Below are 18,270 nucleotides of genomic sequence, written 5' to 3'. Positions count from 1 at the left end.
GTTTTCCATGGAATATTTTTTTGACAAAAAAATAAGAGCCAAAACACAAAATAGCTTTCCTTGGATATGCTGCTGTGGTGCCTAGGAGAGGACTTGTAATTTAGTTGCCTCAGATCACCATCCTCCACTATGGGCCAAGCTCCCCAGCCATATTTTGTCTCCAATTATGCACCATGATCATGCAACCCCCATGATATATCATCTCCCCTTATCAAGAGGTGAGTCTGCGGTATACTATGGGATATTCAGTCAGGGATATTCAGCCAGGGAATTCAGCCTGAGCTATAGAGGAAAATGGGAGCTTGAGGCACTATGGACAGCTTTTCCAATTCAAAGTGTTTGCATTTTGATTTTTCACCAAAAAGTCAAAGTTTTCCATAGAAACTCCTCCTCCACCCCATCCTCCATTTTCCAATCCGCTCTAGCTAATAATAGTCAAAATACACACAGTACTAAACAATGACAAACTTCTCAAGTAATCAGATGTCCTGCCCTCACCTCCACATTGTTTCAGTCATCAATAAACAGTTGATTAATTAGAAAACATTAGAGCTTACCTTGCCCTTGTCCACTGGTCTGGTGACTCCACACCATCAGAATTACCATTAATATCCAACATGTCCACTCAATTACTCTGATGCTCTCTTGTCCTCCAGCCATTGCATTATTGGACACTATGAAAATAAGAGATTATTACATTTGTGTAATTACAGCTGTTTGGAAATACAGGGGAGGAATGGAGGAAGGGAGAACAATCAAGCTTTTCAGGAATAAGTCTAACTAGGATTAATATATCAACCAGCTTTCATAAATATTCATCTGTAACAAAAAAGTCTCTCTCTTCAGGACTTTCATAAAACTATGCCTACGACCTGATTACCTTGTACAAAATGGAACCAAGTGGCCAGACAAATAAATAAATATTTTACTTTGGTTCCCAGAGAGTTTAAGAGCCTGGAATAGCAACCCCAACCTCACTGAGCCTTTCTACCCCCTCCCAAGATAGTGCTTGAGACAAGCCCACCCCCCACACACCTTCCCCAGCCAGACTCCCCTCTTCAGAGCTCCTACACCTCACAAGCATAACATTGTTACCATAATCATAAACAAACATTAGCTGGATTTTCACTTACAATTAATTTTTAGAATTGTTACAAAATAACACAAAATAATTCCATGTTGTACAATACCCTTTTTCTCACATTACTGAGTGTAACACTGTCGCACAAAGTTTTATGGTAAGACTTAGCTCTACCATGCTACAGAGTGCATAGGGCACTTGCCTAAATTTGGCAGCAATCTCCTCACATTTCCCCTCTCCCATGACTGTTTCATTCTGTAGTCTCCAACGGGGTGGAAAAAATTAACAAAACCCACAAACAAAGTTTACATGTATCTTTCCAAATTGTGAATTTTAACTCAAACTTAATATCTGGACCTCATTTTCATTTTATACACGTGCAAGAGCTGCTCAGGAAAACAAATCTGAGCCCAATTTATTCTTGCTGTAACTCATTGATCCATATATTAGAAATGAAGTATTTGCCTCCACCACTACATCTCCAAACTAATTTCTGTATCTAAAAACCGATAGAAATATTTTTGACAGTTTGTATGAAGTATGTTATTTTAAAAATGCAATGGTAATTCTGTTCTAGAAAGACAGTAGTCATCAGTTCTGGAGACTATTCGGACAGTATAAATATCTGAACAACCAGTAGCCCTTCAGTAAAGCTATTCTGAGGTGTCTGGATGTGGGTGGTGGTAATGGTTGTTTTTTCAAAATAGATTTGACATAGTTCTACAAACTTAAAAAATCTATTTACATATGCAATGTGCATTAATTGTAGTATCTGCAATACATAAAGGACCGCATGATGGCTGATTGTATCAAGGATTCATAGTCTTAGATATTACTGTACAATGCATTCAGGATGATTACGATTTTTATTCTCAAAATAAATGGGATTTCACTATATGGTTGTTACTGAACAATGATGTGAGACTGCAAGATGCCCACTGCAGGATCTTCAGTGGCAACAAAGGTGGTGACCCACACCCAGGCAGGAGTTAAATGATGATTGATCAGTAGGGGAATTATAAACAAAAGATTTACAATTCAAAAAGAGGCAATTGCACAAACACTGCACAATGAAGACTGCTCAACTCTGTGACTCAGTAAGGCTCTCCAGGACATGCCTGGGCCAGTACCTTCTCAGTTCATGTCCAAGGGAATCTAAAATAAGGAACAGTGGTACCATAAGACCACCTCCCTCCTCCCCTACCTATTCTGAAGGTAATAAGCATGCTAGGAAGACAAAGACTTCGAACTAAGGAGATTGGTCCCAGGCTGAAAAGAAAAAATCAGCTTCTTTATTAAGAACTGTAACCTGCCTGCAATGTCCAATGGGGTGAGAAAAGCTGTTTGATTAAAATCTTACTTAGTCTGAAAGTTTAGGGTTTAGAATGCATTTACTTTTTATTTTCTTATTTAACTATCTTTGACCTTCATGCCTACCACTTATAATCACCTAAAATCTATTTTTCTGTAGTTGATACGTTTATTTTAATGTTTTATCCTTACCAGTGAATTGGGGAATCTTCTCAGATTACAAAGGATGGTGCATGTTCACTATCCTTTGATGAAGTGGCAAACTAATTAATGAGCTAGGATTGCTCAAGAGAATGTCTTGAGCAGTGTAAGATGGTCCATTTCTGGGGTGCAAGAGTGGGAGTATTTGCTGGTATTTCCCTGTATATGGTTCAAGAGCTTTCATGCAATTTAGCTGGATGTGTCCCTGAATGTTGACTGAGTGATAACAGCACTTGGAGGAGTTTGCTGCTTGTCACTAGCAAAGTATTGTGAGAAACAGCCCAGGCTGGAGAGTTAAGGGGGCACAGCAGTCACACAGTTCCAGGCTGTACCTCCAGAACCCCGTTACAGACATGAACCAAGATTTCAGCTGACATCTATAGAAAGAATTCGGTAGTCAGTAAGCCCGCAGTGCTACCAACCAATATAGACTATGATCTTCTGAAACACATACAGTGTATGTATCAGTGATCCACATACTTGGCCCAGAATCAGATGTGCTTCTTCATGAAACACATGTAGCTCCCTAAGGGTTAACATTTGATTTGCTCTGCTCTGAAGTTAGCCATGGTGACCAGATATCCCAGGATGGAGAGACAACCCTGTTTTGATTAGTTTTTATTAACTCATCAGTTTTGTCATCTTGTCATGTTACCCTGTGCAATTCTAAGAGCTGCTCAATGCCCATTGGCAAAGGTTTTGCTGTCACGTAACAGCAACTTCTATCATACCTAACAAACTCACTACATCTAACACATTATTCATGGTATTTTTCTATAAAGAACGTCATATAAACTATCAGATGAAAATTTCTATCATATTGGTTATCATAATCATTGTGCAATGTATGTACAGGAAACAATGAAGAAGTTGCAGGTCTGTGTACCAAAAATATGCTCAAACCAGCATAGTTGGTAAACAATTTTGTCCCAGACAAAGGAAGGTTGATTTGCCTGTCTGCCTAAGTCTTGAATGTAAACAGAGCAAAGTAGGCTAAAGACAATGGAAATTATATTTGCATATGAAGCCAACAGGAAAATCAATTTAACAAGAGGATGAGAAAAGGGAACATGGAGCCAGCACTCTGAGGAACAAACAGCAAAAATATTTTTCAAAGGTTTTCTGGACCATTTATTTGGAACCATTTTCTGCTTCTATTATCTTTAACCTTGTTATAACCTTATTCCCAGATTCTGGACCTTAGCGTCCAAAATATGGGGGTTAGCATGAAAACCTCCAAGCTTAGTTACCAGCTTGGACCTGGTACTGCTGCCACCACCCAAAAAATTAGAGTGTTTTGGGGCACTCTGGTCCCACTGAAAAACCTTCCCTGGGGACCCCAAGATCCAAATCCCTTGAGTCTCACAACAAAGGGAAATAATCCTGTTTCCCTTCCCCCCTCCAGGTGCTCCTGGAGAGATACACAGACACAAGCTCTGTGAAACTACACAGAGTGATTCCCCCTCTCCGTTCCCAATCCTGGAACAAAAGCACTTTCCTCTTCACCCAGAGGAGATGCAAAATCAGGCTAGCAATCCAACACACAGCTCTCCCCCCTGATTTCTTCCTCCCACCAATTCCCTGGTGAGTACAGACTTAATTTCCCTGAAGTAAAGAAAAACTCCAACAGGTCTTAAAAGAAAACTTTATATAAAAAAAGAAAGAAAAAATACAAATGTTCTCTCTGTATTAAGATGATACAACACAGGGTCAATTGCTTAAAAGAATATTGAATAAACAGCCTTATTCAAAAAGAATACAAATCAAAGCACTTCAGCACTTATATTCATGCAAATACCAAAGAAAAGAAACCATAGAACTTACTATCTGATCTCTTTGTCCTTACACTTAGAAACAGAAGACTAGAAAATAGAACTACTTCTCCAAAGCTCAGAGGAAACAGGCAGACAGACAAAAGACTCAGACACCCACTTCCCTCCACCCAAAGTTGAAAAAATCCGGTTTCCTGATTGGTTCTCTGGTCAGGTGTTTCAGGTGAAAGAGACATTAACCCTTAGCTATCTGTTTATGACACGCCCCCCAAATTGCAGACAGTGGGGAAGCTCACTGGCGGCAATTTCCTTCTAGAACTTGAAAATAAACAGATTAATACAACACATGCACCTTTACATATACTACTAAGTATATAACTAACAGACTTTTACATTTTAAGAACACTTTTTAACTACTGGATTCTGGGAAACTCTCACGGGAGAGTGCATCAGCAACTTTGTTAGAAGCTCCTGTGATGTGTTGAATTTCAAAATCAAAATCTTGGAGAGCTAAACTCCAACGAAGAAGTTTCTTGTTGTTCCCCTTGGCAGTATGAAGCCACTTTAGTGCAGCATGGTCAGTTTGTAGTTGGAACCGCCGTCCCCAAACATATGGGCGTAGCTTTTCCAGGGCGTACACAATGGCATAGCATTCCTTTTCACTGACTGACCAGTGACTTTCCCTCTCGGACAGTTTCTTGCTGAGAAACACGACAGGATGGAAGTTGTGATCTGTTGCTTCCTGCATGAGCACTGCTCCTATACCACGCTCAGATGCATCTGTGGTTACTAGGAATGGCTTGTTAAAGTCCGGGGCCCTGAGCACAGGGTCAGACATGAGCATCGCCTTAAGCTGGGTAAAGGCCTCTTGACACTCATTAGTCCACTTAACGGCATTTGGCTGGGTCTTTTTGGTTAGGTCGGTTAATGGGGCAGCGATTTGGCTGTAGTGTGGTACAAATCGCCTGTAGTATCCGGCCAAGCCTAAGAAGGATTGGACCTGTTTCTTTGATCTTGGGACAGGCCACTTTTGGATAGCATCCACCTTGGCCTGTAGGGGGTTTATGGTTCCTCGACCCACCTGGTGCCCCAGGTAAGTTACTCTGTTTTGGCCTATTTGACACTTTTTGGCCTTAACAGTTAGTCCTGCCTGCCTGATGCGCTCAAAGACCTTTTCCAGGTGGAGTAGGTGTTCGGGCCAGGAGTCTGAAAAAATGGCCACATCATCGAGGTAGGCAACTGCAAATTCTCCCAGTCCAGCTAGTAGACCGTCTACCAGCCTCTGGAAGGTGGCGGGTGCATTTCGAAGGCCGAAAGGAAGGACATTGAATTCATACACCCCCGCATGGGTGACGAATGCTGACCTCTCCTTGGCAGGTTCATCTAGCGGTACTTGCCAGTACCCCTTGGTTAAGTCTATTGTAGAGATGAACTGGGCACGTCCCAACTTCTCCAATAGCTCATCGGTACGTGGCATTGGATAGTTGTCCGGACGAGTTACAGCATTTAGCTTACGGTAGTCCACGCAGAAGCGTATTTCCCCATCTGGTTTGGGTACCAGAACCACTGGAGATGCCCATGCACTGGTAGATGGGCGGATTATACCCATCTGTAGCATGTTCTGGATCTCCCGTTCTATAGCAGCTTGGGCATGAGGAGACACCCGGTAGGGTGGGGTTCTGATTGGGTGAGCATTACCTGTATCAATGGAGTGGTATGCCCGTTCAGTCCGTCCTGGGGTGGCTGAGAACAATGGGGCGAAGCTAGTGCACAGCTCCTTGATTTGTTGCCGCTGCAGACGTTCCAGGGTGGTTGAGAGGTTCACCTCTTCCACGCCACCGTCTTTTTTCCCGTCGTAGTAGACACCATCAGGCCACTCAGCATCATCTCCCTGGACTGTAAACTGACAAACCTGTAAGTCTCTGGAATAGAAAGGCTTGAGAGAATTAACATGGTACACTTTAGGCTTTAGTGAGGAATTGGGAAATGCTATGAGGTAGTTTACAGCTCCCAGGCGCTCTTGGACCGTGAATGGCCCTTCCCATGATGCTTCCATCTTATGGGCCTGTTGCGCCTTCAAGACCATAACCTGGTCTCCTACCTTGAAGGAACGTTCTCTGGCATGTCTGTCATACCAGGCCTTTTGCTCTTCTTGAGCATCCTTTAGGTTCTCTTTAGCAAGGGCTAAAGAGTGTCGGAGGGTGCTTTGTAGGTTGCTTACAAAGTCCAGAATGTTAGTTCCTGGAGAAGGCGTAAACCCCTCCCATTGCTGCTTCACCAACTGTAATGGCCCCTTAACCTCGTGACCATACACAAGTTCAAATGGTGAAAACCCTAAACTGGGATGTGGTACAGCCCTGTAGGCAAACAGCAACTGCTGCAACACTAGGTCCCAATTATTGGAGAATTCGTTGATGAATTTTCTTATCATGGCCCCCAAAGTTCCATTGAACCTTTCCACCAGGCCATTGGTTTGATGGTGGTACGGGGTGGCAACCAAGTGATTCACCCCATGAGTTTCCCACAGTTTTTCCATGGTCCCTGCCAGGAAATTAGACCCTGAATCTGTAAGGATGTCAGAGGGCCAACCTACCCTGGCAAAGATGTCTGTTAGGGCCAGGCACACAGTGTTAGCCCTGGTGTTGCCTAGAGCTACTGCTTCTGGCCATCGGGTAGCAAAGTCCACTAAAGTCAGTACGTACTGCTTTCCTCTGGGCGTCTTTTTTGGAAAAGGGCCCAGAATATCCACAGCTACTCGCTGAAATGGGACCTCAATTATGGGGAGTGGCTGGAGAGGGGCCTTGACCTGATCTTGAGGCTTACCCACTCTTTGGCATACCTCACAAGACCGGACATACTTGGCAACATCCTTGCCCATCCCCTCCCAGTGGAAGGACTTCCCCAACCGGTCCTTGGTTCTGTTCACCCCAGCATGGCCACTGGGATGATCATGGGCTAAGCTTAAGAGCTTCCCCCGGTACTTAGTGGGAACCACCAACTGTTTTTGTGGCTGCCATTCTTCCCGGTGTCCACCAGAAAGAATTTCCTTGTATAAAAGTCCTTGGTCTATAACAAACCGGGATCGATTAGAAGAGCTGAGAGGCGGTGGGGTGCTCCGTGCCGCCGCCCACGCTTTCTGAAGGCTGTCATCTGCTTCCTGCTCAGCCTGGAACTGTTCCCTTGAGGCTGGGGTCACCAGTTCCTCCTCAGACTGTGGACTTGGGCTTGGCCCCTCTGGAAGCGATGTAGGTGATGGGGTTGTTTCCGTTGCTGGTGAACCGCTCTCCGCTGGTGCACCTGAGGGTATTTCAGGCTCTGGCTGAGCCTTTTGGGTATGGCTGTCGTGTGCTTCTGCCAGTTTTGGCGCGCTGGCGCCCTCTGGCGTTGAGTTTGAAGATGTGGTTGCACTTGCTGGTGCTGGTTGCTGTTCCAGTTCCGGGCCTGGTACTGGAGATGCTGTGGCTGTTTCAGTGGTAGGCATGGAATCCGGGTCCACTACCTCTGTCTGGGTCTCTGGTAACACAGACGGGGCGTCTGTGGACGGCTCAGGAACAGGAATGGGTCTGGAAGCTTGCCTGGTTTGGCTACGGGTAACCATTCCCACTCTCTTGGCCCGCTTCACTTGGTTGGCCAAGTCTTCCCCCAGTAGCATGGGGATAGGATAATTGTCATAGACTGCAAAAGTCCACATTCCTGACCAGCCTTTGTACTGGACAGGCAGTTCAGCTGTAGGCAAGTCTACAGCTTGTGACATGAAGGGGTAAATGGTAACTTTGGCCTTTGGGTTGATGAATTTGGGGTCAACGAAGGATTGGTGGATAGCTGACACTTGTGCCCCCGTGTCTCTCCACGCAGTAACCTTCTTTCCGCCCACTCTCAAATTTTCCCTTCGCTCCAAGGGTATTTGAGAGGCATCTGGGCCTGGGGATCTTTGGGGTGATGGTGGTGTAATGAATTGCACTCGCATGGTGTTCTTGGGACAGTTGGCCTTGATATGTCCCAGTTCATTACACTTAAAGCATCTTCCATCTGATGGGTCACTGGGCCGAGGTGAGTTACTGGAGACTGGTGAGGTTGAAGAGTAGGGTATCTGTGGCTTTACTTGGGTGGTATGTAGGGTCTTTGGCTGTCCTCGGTTGTAGGGTTTATGGTCTGTGTGCCCCCTGGGGTAATCGTTCCCCTTGACAGTAGCTTTTTTGCTTTCTGCCAGTTCCATCCATTTGGCTCCAATCTCCCCCGCCTCAGCGATAGTTTTGGGATTTCTATCTTGTATGTACCGTGTGATGTCTTCAGGAACACCATCCAAGAACTGCTCCATTTGTATGAGGAGGTTCACTTCTTCCAAGGTTTGAATGTTGTTTCCTGTTAACCAGGCCTCATAGTTTTTTGCAATGTAGTAGGCGTGTTTGGGAAATGACACCTCTGGTTTCCACTTTTGGGTTCTGAAGCGCCGACGGGCATGATCTGGGGTTATCCCCATCCTGTATCTGGCCTTGGTTTGAAAAAGTTTATAGTCATTCATTTGCGGCTTGGGCATTTCAGCTGCCACCTCTGCTAAAGGTCCACTGAGGTGTGGCCTTAATTCTACCATGTACTGGTCTTCGGGGATGCTGTACCCAAGACAGGCTTTTTTAAAATTTTCCAAGAAGGCCTCGGTGTCATCACCTGCCTTGTAGGTGGGAAATTTCCTGTGCTGTGGAGCAATAATGGGCGATGGGTTGTTAGGATTGGCTGGAGTCTGTTGCTTAGCCTTTTCTAATTCCATGGCCTGTTGGTGGGCTTCCCTCTGGAGTTCTATCTGTCTTCTGTGGGCTGCCTCATCTTCTTCTAGTTTTCTTCTGTGTGCTGCCTCTTGGGCTGCCTGTTTGATGCTTTCTTCCTTTTCTTTCATCTCCATCTGTCGCCTGTGTTCAGCTTCTTTGATTTGTTCTTCGGTGTCAATCTTTGCCTTAGAAGTCATGGTTCCTGTTTTCTTGTGTTGGGGTGCCCTCCAGGGTTTATCTTCTGAACTGCAGGCTCTCTGTTGCCTCCTAAAGTTTGCCTAGCAACAGTGCTTTTTTCCTTTTCTCTCTCTAGCTAATGTTCAATTAAGGGAAACCAGAAAAACCACTTTATTTGCATGCATATAAGTGCTGCTACTTGCCTCCTAATGGGAGGGCTATTGCATGACAAAAGACCCTTAACAGTCTTCTCGCTTAACATGCAAACCACAAACTGCTAGAGAGAGCAGAAAAAAAAAAATTCTCTCTGGTTCCCTTTTAAAACCAAACTGTTTCTCTCTGCTAAAAAGCCCTTAGCAGAGAAAAGAAAAATATAATATTCCTACTGGCTTCTGGATTCTGTCTATATCCCGCCGCTGCCACTCATGTTATAACCTTATTCCCAGATTCTGGACCTTAGCGTCCAAAATATGGGGGTTAGCATGAAAACCTCCAAGCTTAGTTACCAGCTTGGACCTGGTACTGCTGCCACCACCCAAAAAATTAGAGTGTTTTGGGGCACTCTGGTCCCACTGAAAAACCTTCCCTGGGGAACCCAAGATCCAAATCCCTTGAGTCTCACAACAAAGGGAAATAATCCTGTTTCCCTTCCCCCCTCCAGGTGCTCCTGGAGAGATACACAGACACAAGCTCTGTGAAACTACACAGAGTGATTCCCCCTCTCCGTTCCCAATCCTGGAACAAAAGCACTTTCCTCTTCACCCAGAGGAGATGCAAAATCAGGCTAGCAATCCAACACACAGCTCTCCCCCCTGATTTCTTCCTCCCACCAATTCCCTGGTGAGTACAGACTTAATTTCCCTGAAGTAAAGAAAAACTCCAACAGGTCTTAAAAGAAAACTTTATATAAAAAAAGAAAGAAAAAATACAAATGTTCTCTCTGTATTAAGATGATACAACACAGGGTCAATTGCTTAAAAGAATATTGAATAAACAGCCTTATTCAAAAAGAATACAAATCAAAGCACTTCAGCACTTATATTCATGCAAATACCAAAGAAAAGAAACCATAGAACTTACTATCTGATCTCTTTGTCCTTACACTTAGAAACAGAAGACTAGAAAATAGAACTACTTCTCCAAAGCTCAGAGGAAACAGGCAGACAGACAAAAGACTCAGACACCCACTTCCCTCCACCCAAAGTTGAAAAAATCCGGTTTCCTGATTGGTTCTCTGGTCAGGTGTTTCAGGTGAAAGAGACATTAACCCTTAGCTATCTGTTTATGACAAACCTAAATCTCTGTTCTTTTTTTAATAAACGTATTCATGGTTTTACTATAAGTTCACCTAAGTGCAATATATTAAAGTGTGAATCCTCAGCTGGTCTAACAGGCTTGTGTGACTACTGGCTCTTTGGAGACAGGGTCCTTAGTGATTTTTGTGTGTCCAGTGACAGAGGCTGGGTACTGTAGGGCAGTGGAGGGCAACCTGCGGCCCATCAGGGTAAGCTGATTGCGGGCCACAAGACATTTTGTGAATGTTGACCGTCGGCAGGCATGGCCCTCCACAGTTCCCAGTGGCCACGGTTCGCCATTCCTGCCCAATGGGACCTGTGGGAGTGGCAGTTAGCACGTCCCATTGGTCGGGAATAGCAAACCGCAGCCACTGGGAGCTGCAGGGGGCCATGCCTGCGAATGGTCAACGCCACAAAAAATGTCTTGCGGCCCACAATCAGCTTACTCTGATGGGCTGCATACGGGCCGCAGGTTGCCCACCACTGCTGTAGGGGAATGCTTTTTAAGGAGATGAACACAAGGTTAACCTGGCAGGCAAAATAAAGGCTGGCACAACTTTTGAGATTGTTTGGAGGACTAAGAGCCTGCAGTGTCCAGGTGCTGACACATACTTTAGCTCCAGCAAGTTACCCCAGAGAGAGGGACAACAAGGTGACTCACAGTCCTGAATTTCCTGAGAAATTGTCACATCGTGTCCTCAAGTAGCACTGCTGATCCATTAAGCAAAATAGTACTTTCTCTGGCTATCACCTGGCAGCTGCTCCCTACACCTCAATGCATTGGCTGCTCTGCTGAGGGATAACAAAAAACATGGAAATGCTGTTGAGGGAAAAAGGGATTTGGGGGAAGAACAGACTACTGAAAATCATTGTCCAAAGGCACAAAGCACTCATAATACCCAAGGTACTTTTTATTACTACAAATTCACAGAAGTAGTGTTCTGTTAAAAAAAATTGGCAAAGAATTGGTTTTAGAGATAGAAGGGTAGATTCATTTTTATTAGTGCAGTGTAAGCAAACAGATGGTGTTTAATTAGTTATTTACCTATTTTGGGATTTTAATGAATAGAGTAAAGATAATTTTCAATTTTCCTTTATCTATGGAAAGCTGGCATTTCATAAATGCCAAATTTTCATGTTATACGCATCCATGCCAGTTTTACTATAAATATCAAAACCTTGAAATCATTAAAATGACTTCTAAAAACTGCATAGAAATCAATGTCTACATTTTATTAAATACGATAAATGTTTTTTTAAAACATATGTTTCACATGTGGACATTAATGAGGTGGTGTAAGCAGACTGGAAGGCTGAGAAGTGTTTGTTTGTAGGAGAAAAAAAATAAGAGAAAAACTAACAAGTCAACATCTCTGTAATACACAATAGGAAAAGGAATCAAACAAGTCAAAGCCTGATGCAGATTTTGATGTGTGACCTGAACTGCACTTTCTTCCTACTTTGTTCAACCAATGAAGATGCAGTTTTGGCTAGGGGCAGGTATAAAAGCATCAGAGATCTGTGGGATAACTAGCGCAGCATGAAAAGAGGGCTGGTCTACATGGCAAGCCAGGATGCGAATCTACAGCACACAAGTTTGCCTCACAATAATGTCCTATGAGGACACTGCTACGGTACAGTGAAAGTCCTGGGGTGAGATTTGGCATACTGTCCTTTCGTATAGACTATTACTCCATGCTCCACTCCGGACCCACTGCCCAGTAATGGTAACATGGCTTACTGATTTGCCATGCTGTCATGAATACTGGGCTTCACTTCAGTTTCAATTGCCTACTACTTCTTCATTCATATCCATGAATGACACTTTTTTTTTTAAACATAGAGCGTCACCAACATGAATTTAGATAAATAATCTGCATCACTTTCTGGTTACATTATTTTCTATTCTACTCATTCATAATGCATTTGAACTGTATTGTCAGAATTTAAATAGCAATCTGCTTATCGACATATCAAATAATAAAACCAAAAACAAAGTTTGTGGAATTGAGAGACAGGTCAGAAGAGAAGCTTAGATGGGGGGCAACAGGGGATCTCAAGTTTGCCGCACTTCCTTCAAAAGGTTCTTACAAAGCAAAGGCAGCAAACTAAAGCAAAGGATTAAATTCAAAATAGGGCTTCCCTTGGCCTAGATCTCTTTTTAAAGGGAACAGACTTATCTATTGCACCTGAATTATGTAAGAGGACTGGGTAGTTTTTGGATCACATATTATCTTTACATAGCTACAAATATACTAGAGTAATCAAATGTCAAGCATCAAGGATCATAAAAGACTATTATATATGTTCACACATTCCAACAATGAATTCTTCATGTACAGTATTATGGATTTAGAGGTGTAGGAAAAAGAGGACATGGCAACCAACAGAAGTAAATATGTCTAAAATCAGCAGATATGACTGAATACTGACAATGAGCAGACATATTATATAGAAGCGTACCATTTTTCAGAGTTTAAAGATAATGTGTTACCACCATCAAGTTACTGAAATTGTATTTAAGATCATAAGCTATCAATGGAGAATCTGACTCCAAACCCAAAAATGTTTACTTCTTTTTAAATCCTAAACCATGCTTTTCACAATACATGCAGAAAGTCTTTTACTTTAGTCAAACAATTTTATAATTATATAAAATTGCACTGATAGAGTAGACAATTAAGCCTATTTACTGTGCTATTACTCTATGTATATTAACTGTCTACTGGTTGATTATTTCTGACACATTACTTCTGATTAAAAATTACAGAAATTTAGCACAGCTGGCCGTCCAGAGCAACTATGTTAATTTAACAAAAATAGTGACTTTGGTGAGTGCAACAGGTCAGTCTGTTTAAGAAATATTCTATTCTTCCATTTTAGTTAGCTGATGAAGAAAAGCTCTCAAGAGACAGCATTGCAGAGAACTGGGTTTCTTGTAATCCTTTTTTGATTAGGAAATACTAAAAATCAAGACCCTCTCTAACACTTTGAGAGCATTCCATTTTATTTTTTATGGTTTCTCTAAGCTCAGGAGAAGTTCTCTTTTACATATTGGGGTGGGAAAGACGAACTGCAATACAGGTATAAGAGATATTTAACTGCCTTTGTTTCTCTGAACCTCTACAAAATTTTGTCTTCTCTGCAGCAGAAAGGAAACTTTCTTCAAAAATTTCCAAAGTAAAAACTGGATAAGTGAGCAATGCAGTGTGTAATTAGTACAACTTCAGCTGGGAAGAAAGGCTAATGTGTTTTCCCAATAAAAGAAAAATGCCTAATTTTGTTTGTTTCATTTTTTTTCCAACTTACAAAATTAGCCATATCATACCTGAGAAGAAAATACTACTTCCTTTTCTGTAGGTTAGCTGATCGGGAGCAACTGTACATGTGCATTTAAGAAAGCCTGTCTTTCAGACACTTTCTGCCAGTCAGACACAGTTTGTTCAGCTGTAGATAATTTAAGTCACAGGTGCAACCAGTCAAAGATTGCAACAAATCTGGGATTCACCTCAGGCAGGAGCTCTACTGAAATAGCTATGTTAGACAAAACTTTTTGATCCTTCTTCTCTTCATATTGATAACCTGAGACCTGGCGTAATTGGCACAACTCATTAAAGTTTATGGGAGGCAAATTGCCTATGTGAGACTGAATTTGGCCCCTGCAGTCTGGAGTTACTTTGATTGGTAAGCAATTGTAACCAACATGTATATACTCTTTCTGCTACTAATACATTTTTGTTTTAAAATACATTTTGCTTTCATTTGGTCTGAGCCATCACTTTACAAATTTACCCTAGGCACGTGGCCAATAAAGTAGATATGTGAGTATGCTGCATATTTATGTGTCTTTTATACTTCGTTGTAACATTTATGGTGGATTCTTTTGAAATGTCCATTTTATTTTTCTCTATCTTTATCATTTAAATCTAATTATATTGAATATGGAGAGCTAAGAGTGATTTCATACCATACCATAACTGCCTTCTCATGAAAACATAAAAGAAATGGGCCCAAAGGGGCTTAGACAACTAAAGCCCTACAAGGCTGCCACTGAACCCTTTAGGTGCCTAAACTCCTGGTTGCCTAAAGTTCTGCTATAAAATCCCCCAGGCACCTCTGTTTCTGCCTCTGGTATGTGCACTGCTGCTTCATATGCCTATCTTATGCCTCAGCCCCAGCACAATCCTCAAACAAAGTGAAGATAAGCATTCCCCTGCCTATTTTGCTTGTGGGGCCTGATCCTGTAGGCAGAGCCGGCTCCAGGCACCAGTGGAGCTAGCACGTGCCTGGGGCGGCACATGCTAAGGGGCGGCACTCTGTCCACTCTTGGAGTGGCAGAGTCCGGGCGGCTTTTTTTTCCCCCCCCACTTCGGCAGTTCGGGCGGCAGCAGTCGGAGCCGCCAACCCCCTCCTGCTTCCGCAGATCAGGCGTGGCACTCCGAGCAGTTCTGTATTTTTTTTGCTTGGGGTTGCAAAAATGGTAGAGCTGGCCCTGCCTGTAGACATGCTCTGAGCATATCTAATCACACAAAATAGCCAAGAGCTGGCCTCCCTTGTGTTTAGCCTGGTATTTCATATGTTCACCCAAGATAGGGAAGATCCTAGTTCAGTTCCTCTCTCTATGCACAGGGGTTCTTCTACTTTTCTGATAAGTTCCCTAACCATTGGGCTAAGTGATACTCTAACAGGAAGCTCTTTCCAACACTCTTGTTGAAGCCATTCCACTTTGTATTCAATAATTAAATATTAATTGGGCAGTAAAAGAGTGAGTAACTCTACAGTCCAGGGTTTAGGGCACTTACCTGAGTGGTGGAGGAATCCTATTCAAATCCATTCTCCTTATCAGGCAGAGGATAGAATTAAACTGAGATCTGCAACATCATGGGTGGATTCCCTCATAGCAGGGCTAAAGGTTATAAGGGGGGCACTTTTACCTGCCCCAGCTGTTTTGTGTGGAGTTATACAGCTGACTAAGCCATTCTTATAAGGAACGGCATAGGCATATAAGCCATTTGACTCTAGTGGATGGGTTCCCAGCTGTGGATCACAAACAAAGATAGGCACCTGCTTCCAGCTCAAACCTCGATGCCAAACTATGAGAGGGGGCAGAACTCAGATACAGTCATCTCATAAGCATCTCCCACTGTCTAGCTTAGGCAGCTCCCCACCTAGCATGCTTGCTTTCGGTAGATCCAATTCTAAGGAATCTCTCAACATTCATTATATAGGGATCATAGGCACCTCAGTCAGGCTTTATGGATTCTAGTGATTTTCTACACACCTACAAATTAGGCACTGCAAAACCTAAGTCCTTTTGTGGATCCTGGCCACAAGTCCTACAGTATGATCTAATGCACCACTAATATTCACAGACAAGGATAATACCCTTCCCTGTCTCAGTGGAGTGTAGAGGAAAGTTTGGACAGACCAGCATGGGGGAGGGGGAGGAGAACACATGCACAGACATGCTAAAACTAAGCCTTGCCTTCTGCTTCGAACTGCATGTGCGAATGATCCAGCAGGAGGGGCTTCTATTCCTCCCACTGTCAAGTTGGGGGGGATTTAGGGGAATTGATTAATTTTCACCCATCTTTCAGATTAAAGCCTTAAGGAAGCTGGGGCCATGCTGAGATTGCTGTCTTGCCCTCCTTCCCTATATTTGAGGTAGGACTGGTAGAGATCTTGAGAGGTCATCTAGTTCAGTTTCTCAGCCTTTTGATACCAGGGACCAGCTTGCTGCCTTCCTAAACTGTGTCAGGGAAATCTCTGGGAGTGGTGCCCATCCACAGACATCCACTGGTCATTGAGAAACTCTGATCTAGTTCATGGTACATAGAGCTGCATTTCCAGGATCCTGTGGGTCTGACCAATCACCTGTTCTCAGTATTAAGAAGGGTTTTTTCCCCCATTGGGCCATATTAGCAGAGTCAGGAGGGATTTCTGCTTTCCTTGCAGCATTGTGGAAGCCATCTTAGATTAAAAGGAGTAAGACCATGAATTTTAATTTAGGAGGTAATGTAAGAATGTTTAATTGATGGTAACTTATGACCTTTGTCCAGTACAGATAAAGGCTAAAAGGGCCAGCTCCCAGGTATAGCACAGAGACCATTGGCCTGTAAGGAAAAGAGGAGAGCTGATGTCTTCACAGAACAAAGTCTCCCTTGGTATCCTTTATCCAGGACCGGTGCAAGGATGTGTCGCGCCCTAGGCGAAACTTCCGCCTTGCACCCTCCCCCATCCCTGAGCCCCCCACCCTGAGGCGCCCCCCCTCCACCCTCCACCCTGAGGCACCCCCTCTGCCCTAACTCACCCCTGGTCTGCCTCCACTCTGAGCATGCCATCGCAGCTTCACTTCTCCCGCCTCCCAGGCTTGCGGCACCAATCAGCTTAGATGCCACAAGTTTGGGAGGTGGGAGAAGTGAAGCAGCCACAGCATGCTCGGGGAGGAGGCGGGACAGGGATGGGCTGGGGCGGGGAGTTCCCCTGCATGCCGCTCCCCTCCCCTTACTTGCTGCAGGCAGACCTCCCTGCACTCCCCTGCCCCAGCTCCCTCCGCCTAAATGCTGAAGATCTGGCCTCCACGGTCGCTGCCGAAGAAAATTCCGCCTCCCAAATCCTAGCACCTTACACCCTCACTTTACAGCCCTTCATTATAGCAAAAAGTTGATAATAATGAACCCAGTCCCTGGATCCCAACTGCAGTATAGTACTGTAAAAGAAAAAAAAAAGTCACACATGCATGCACAATTTTTACCCAGCATCACAGGTTAAGCTCTCGGGCAGAAACTAAGAAGTGAGCTCCCACCCCATCTCCTGTCACACAGGGCTCAAGGCAAAGCCATAGCCCTACCAGTACCGGGGGCTGACAACTCTGCTATCTGGAGCTGAAGTTACAGAGATCACATAAAAAAAAAAATCATGGAATCGGTGACCTCCATGACCAACTCCTAGCCTAATTTTAATATTAATAATTAATTAAAAGCCTTTATCCAAGACAACTTAATTAACTTACTCCAGAAGTTTATTGTTTTTGATTGTCCTTTTGCTATAACAAACCCCTGGCTCTAACCAACAAAAGGTTTGGATCCCCAGAGGTTCGTTAAAGCGAGGTTGTATATACCTGGTATGTAAGAGAAGGAAAGTGGATAATAACAGGGAGAAGGGCTAAGTTAATAAAGTCATAGCTTGTGTCTGGCTTACATTTGCCTGTGAATCCTGATTATTAAGTGGTTGAAAAGAGAAAATTCAAATGATATTTATAATAAGCAAGATATAACTAAATATAAACAGATAATCTTTGTGAATAGATTACTACCTGGTCACTCCAAGAACCTGAACAACATCTGTAGACCTTCCTGTAGGACCCCAAACAGAGTTCCTGGACTGCTATCCCTATTAAAATCTCAGGTCACATCCTCTGCTGCAGATTGCTGCACCAAGTAGTGCTATAAATTCTCAAGACTAGAAATTGCAAATCACACAAGCAAAATCCCATCTGTGTTTGGTAACAGATTCTGTATTCTGTAGTGTGGGAGTTACTTGTATCCTGGTTCAGAAAACATAAAGCTATCTCCCTCCTGAGTAGCCTCTTTTAAGCCCTTCATATTTGAAATTTGCATCTACGCATAGTACAGGAGAGGCATATTATTGAACCACAACAGAAGCAAGGT

At 43.5% G+C, this 18,270-nt stretch overlaps 1 protein-coding gene across 2 annotated transcripts in view; it reads right to left on the bottom strand.

Moving 5' to 3' along the window:
- ROBO2 (roundabout guidance receptor 2) overlaps positions 1 to 18,270 on the bottom strand; it is a 1,574,925-nt gene that overhangs the window by 1,537,425 nt on the left and 19,230 nt on the right. For both annotated transcript variants that reach the window (XM_030580139.1, XM_030580131.1), the window contains one exon: positions 558 to 674. In XM_030580139.1, coding sequence (XP_030435999.1) covers positions 558 to 660 — 103 coding nt within the window. In that variant the 5' untranslated portion in view covers positions 661 to 674. The remainder of the gene's footprint in view (positions 1 to 557; positions 675 to 18,270) is intronic.

This window comes from Gopherus evgoodei, chromosome 1 (assembly GCF_007399415.2).
Source record: "Gopherus evgoodei ecotype Sinaloan lineage chromosome 1, rGopEvg1_v1.p, whole genome shotgun sequence".
NCBI lineage: Eukaryota > Metazoa > Chordata > Testudines > Testudinidae > Gopherus > Gopherus evgoodei.
This window is presented reverse-complemented; position numbering and strand designations above follow the sequence as displayed.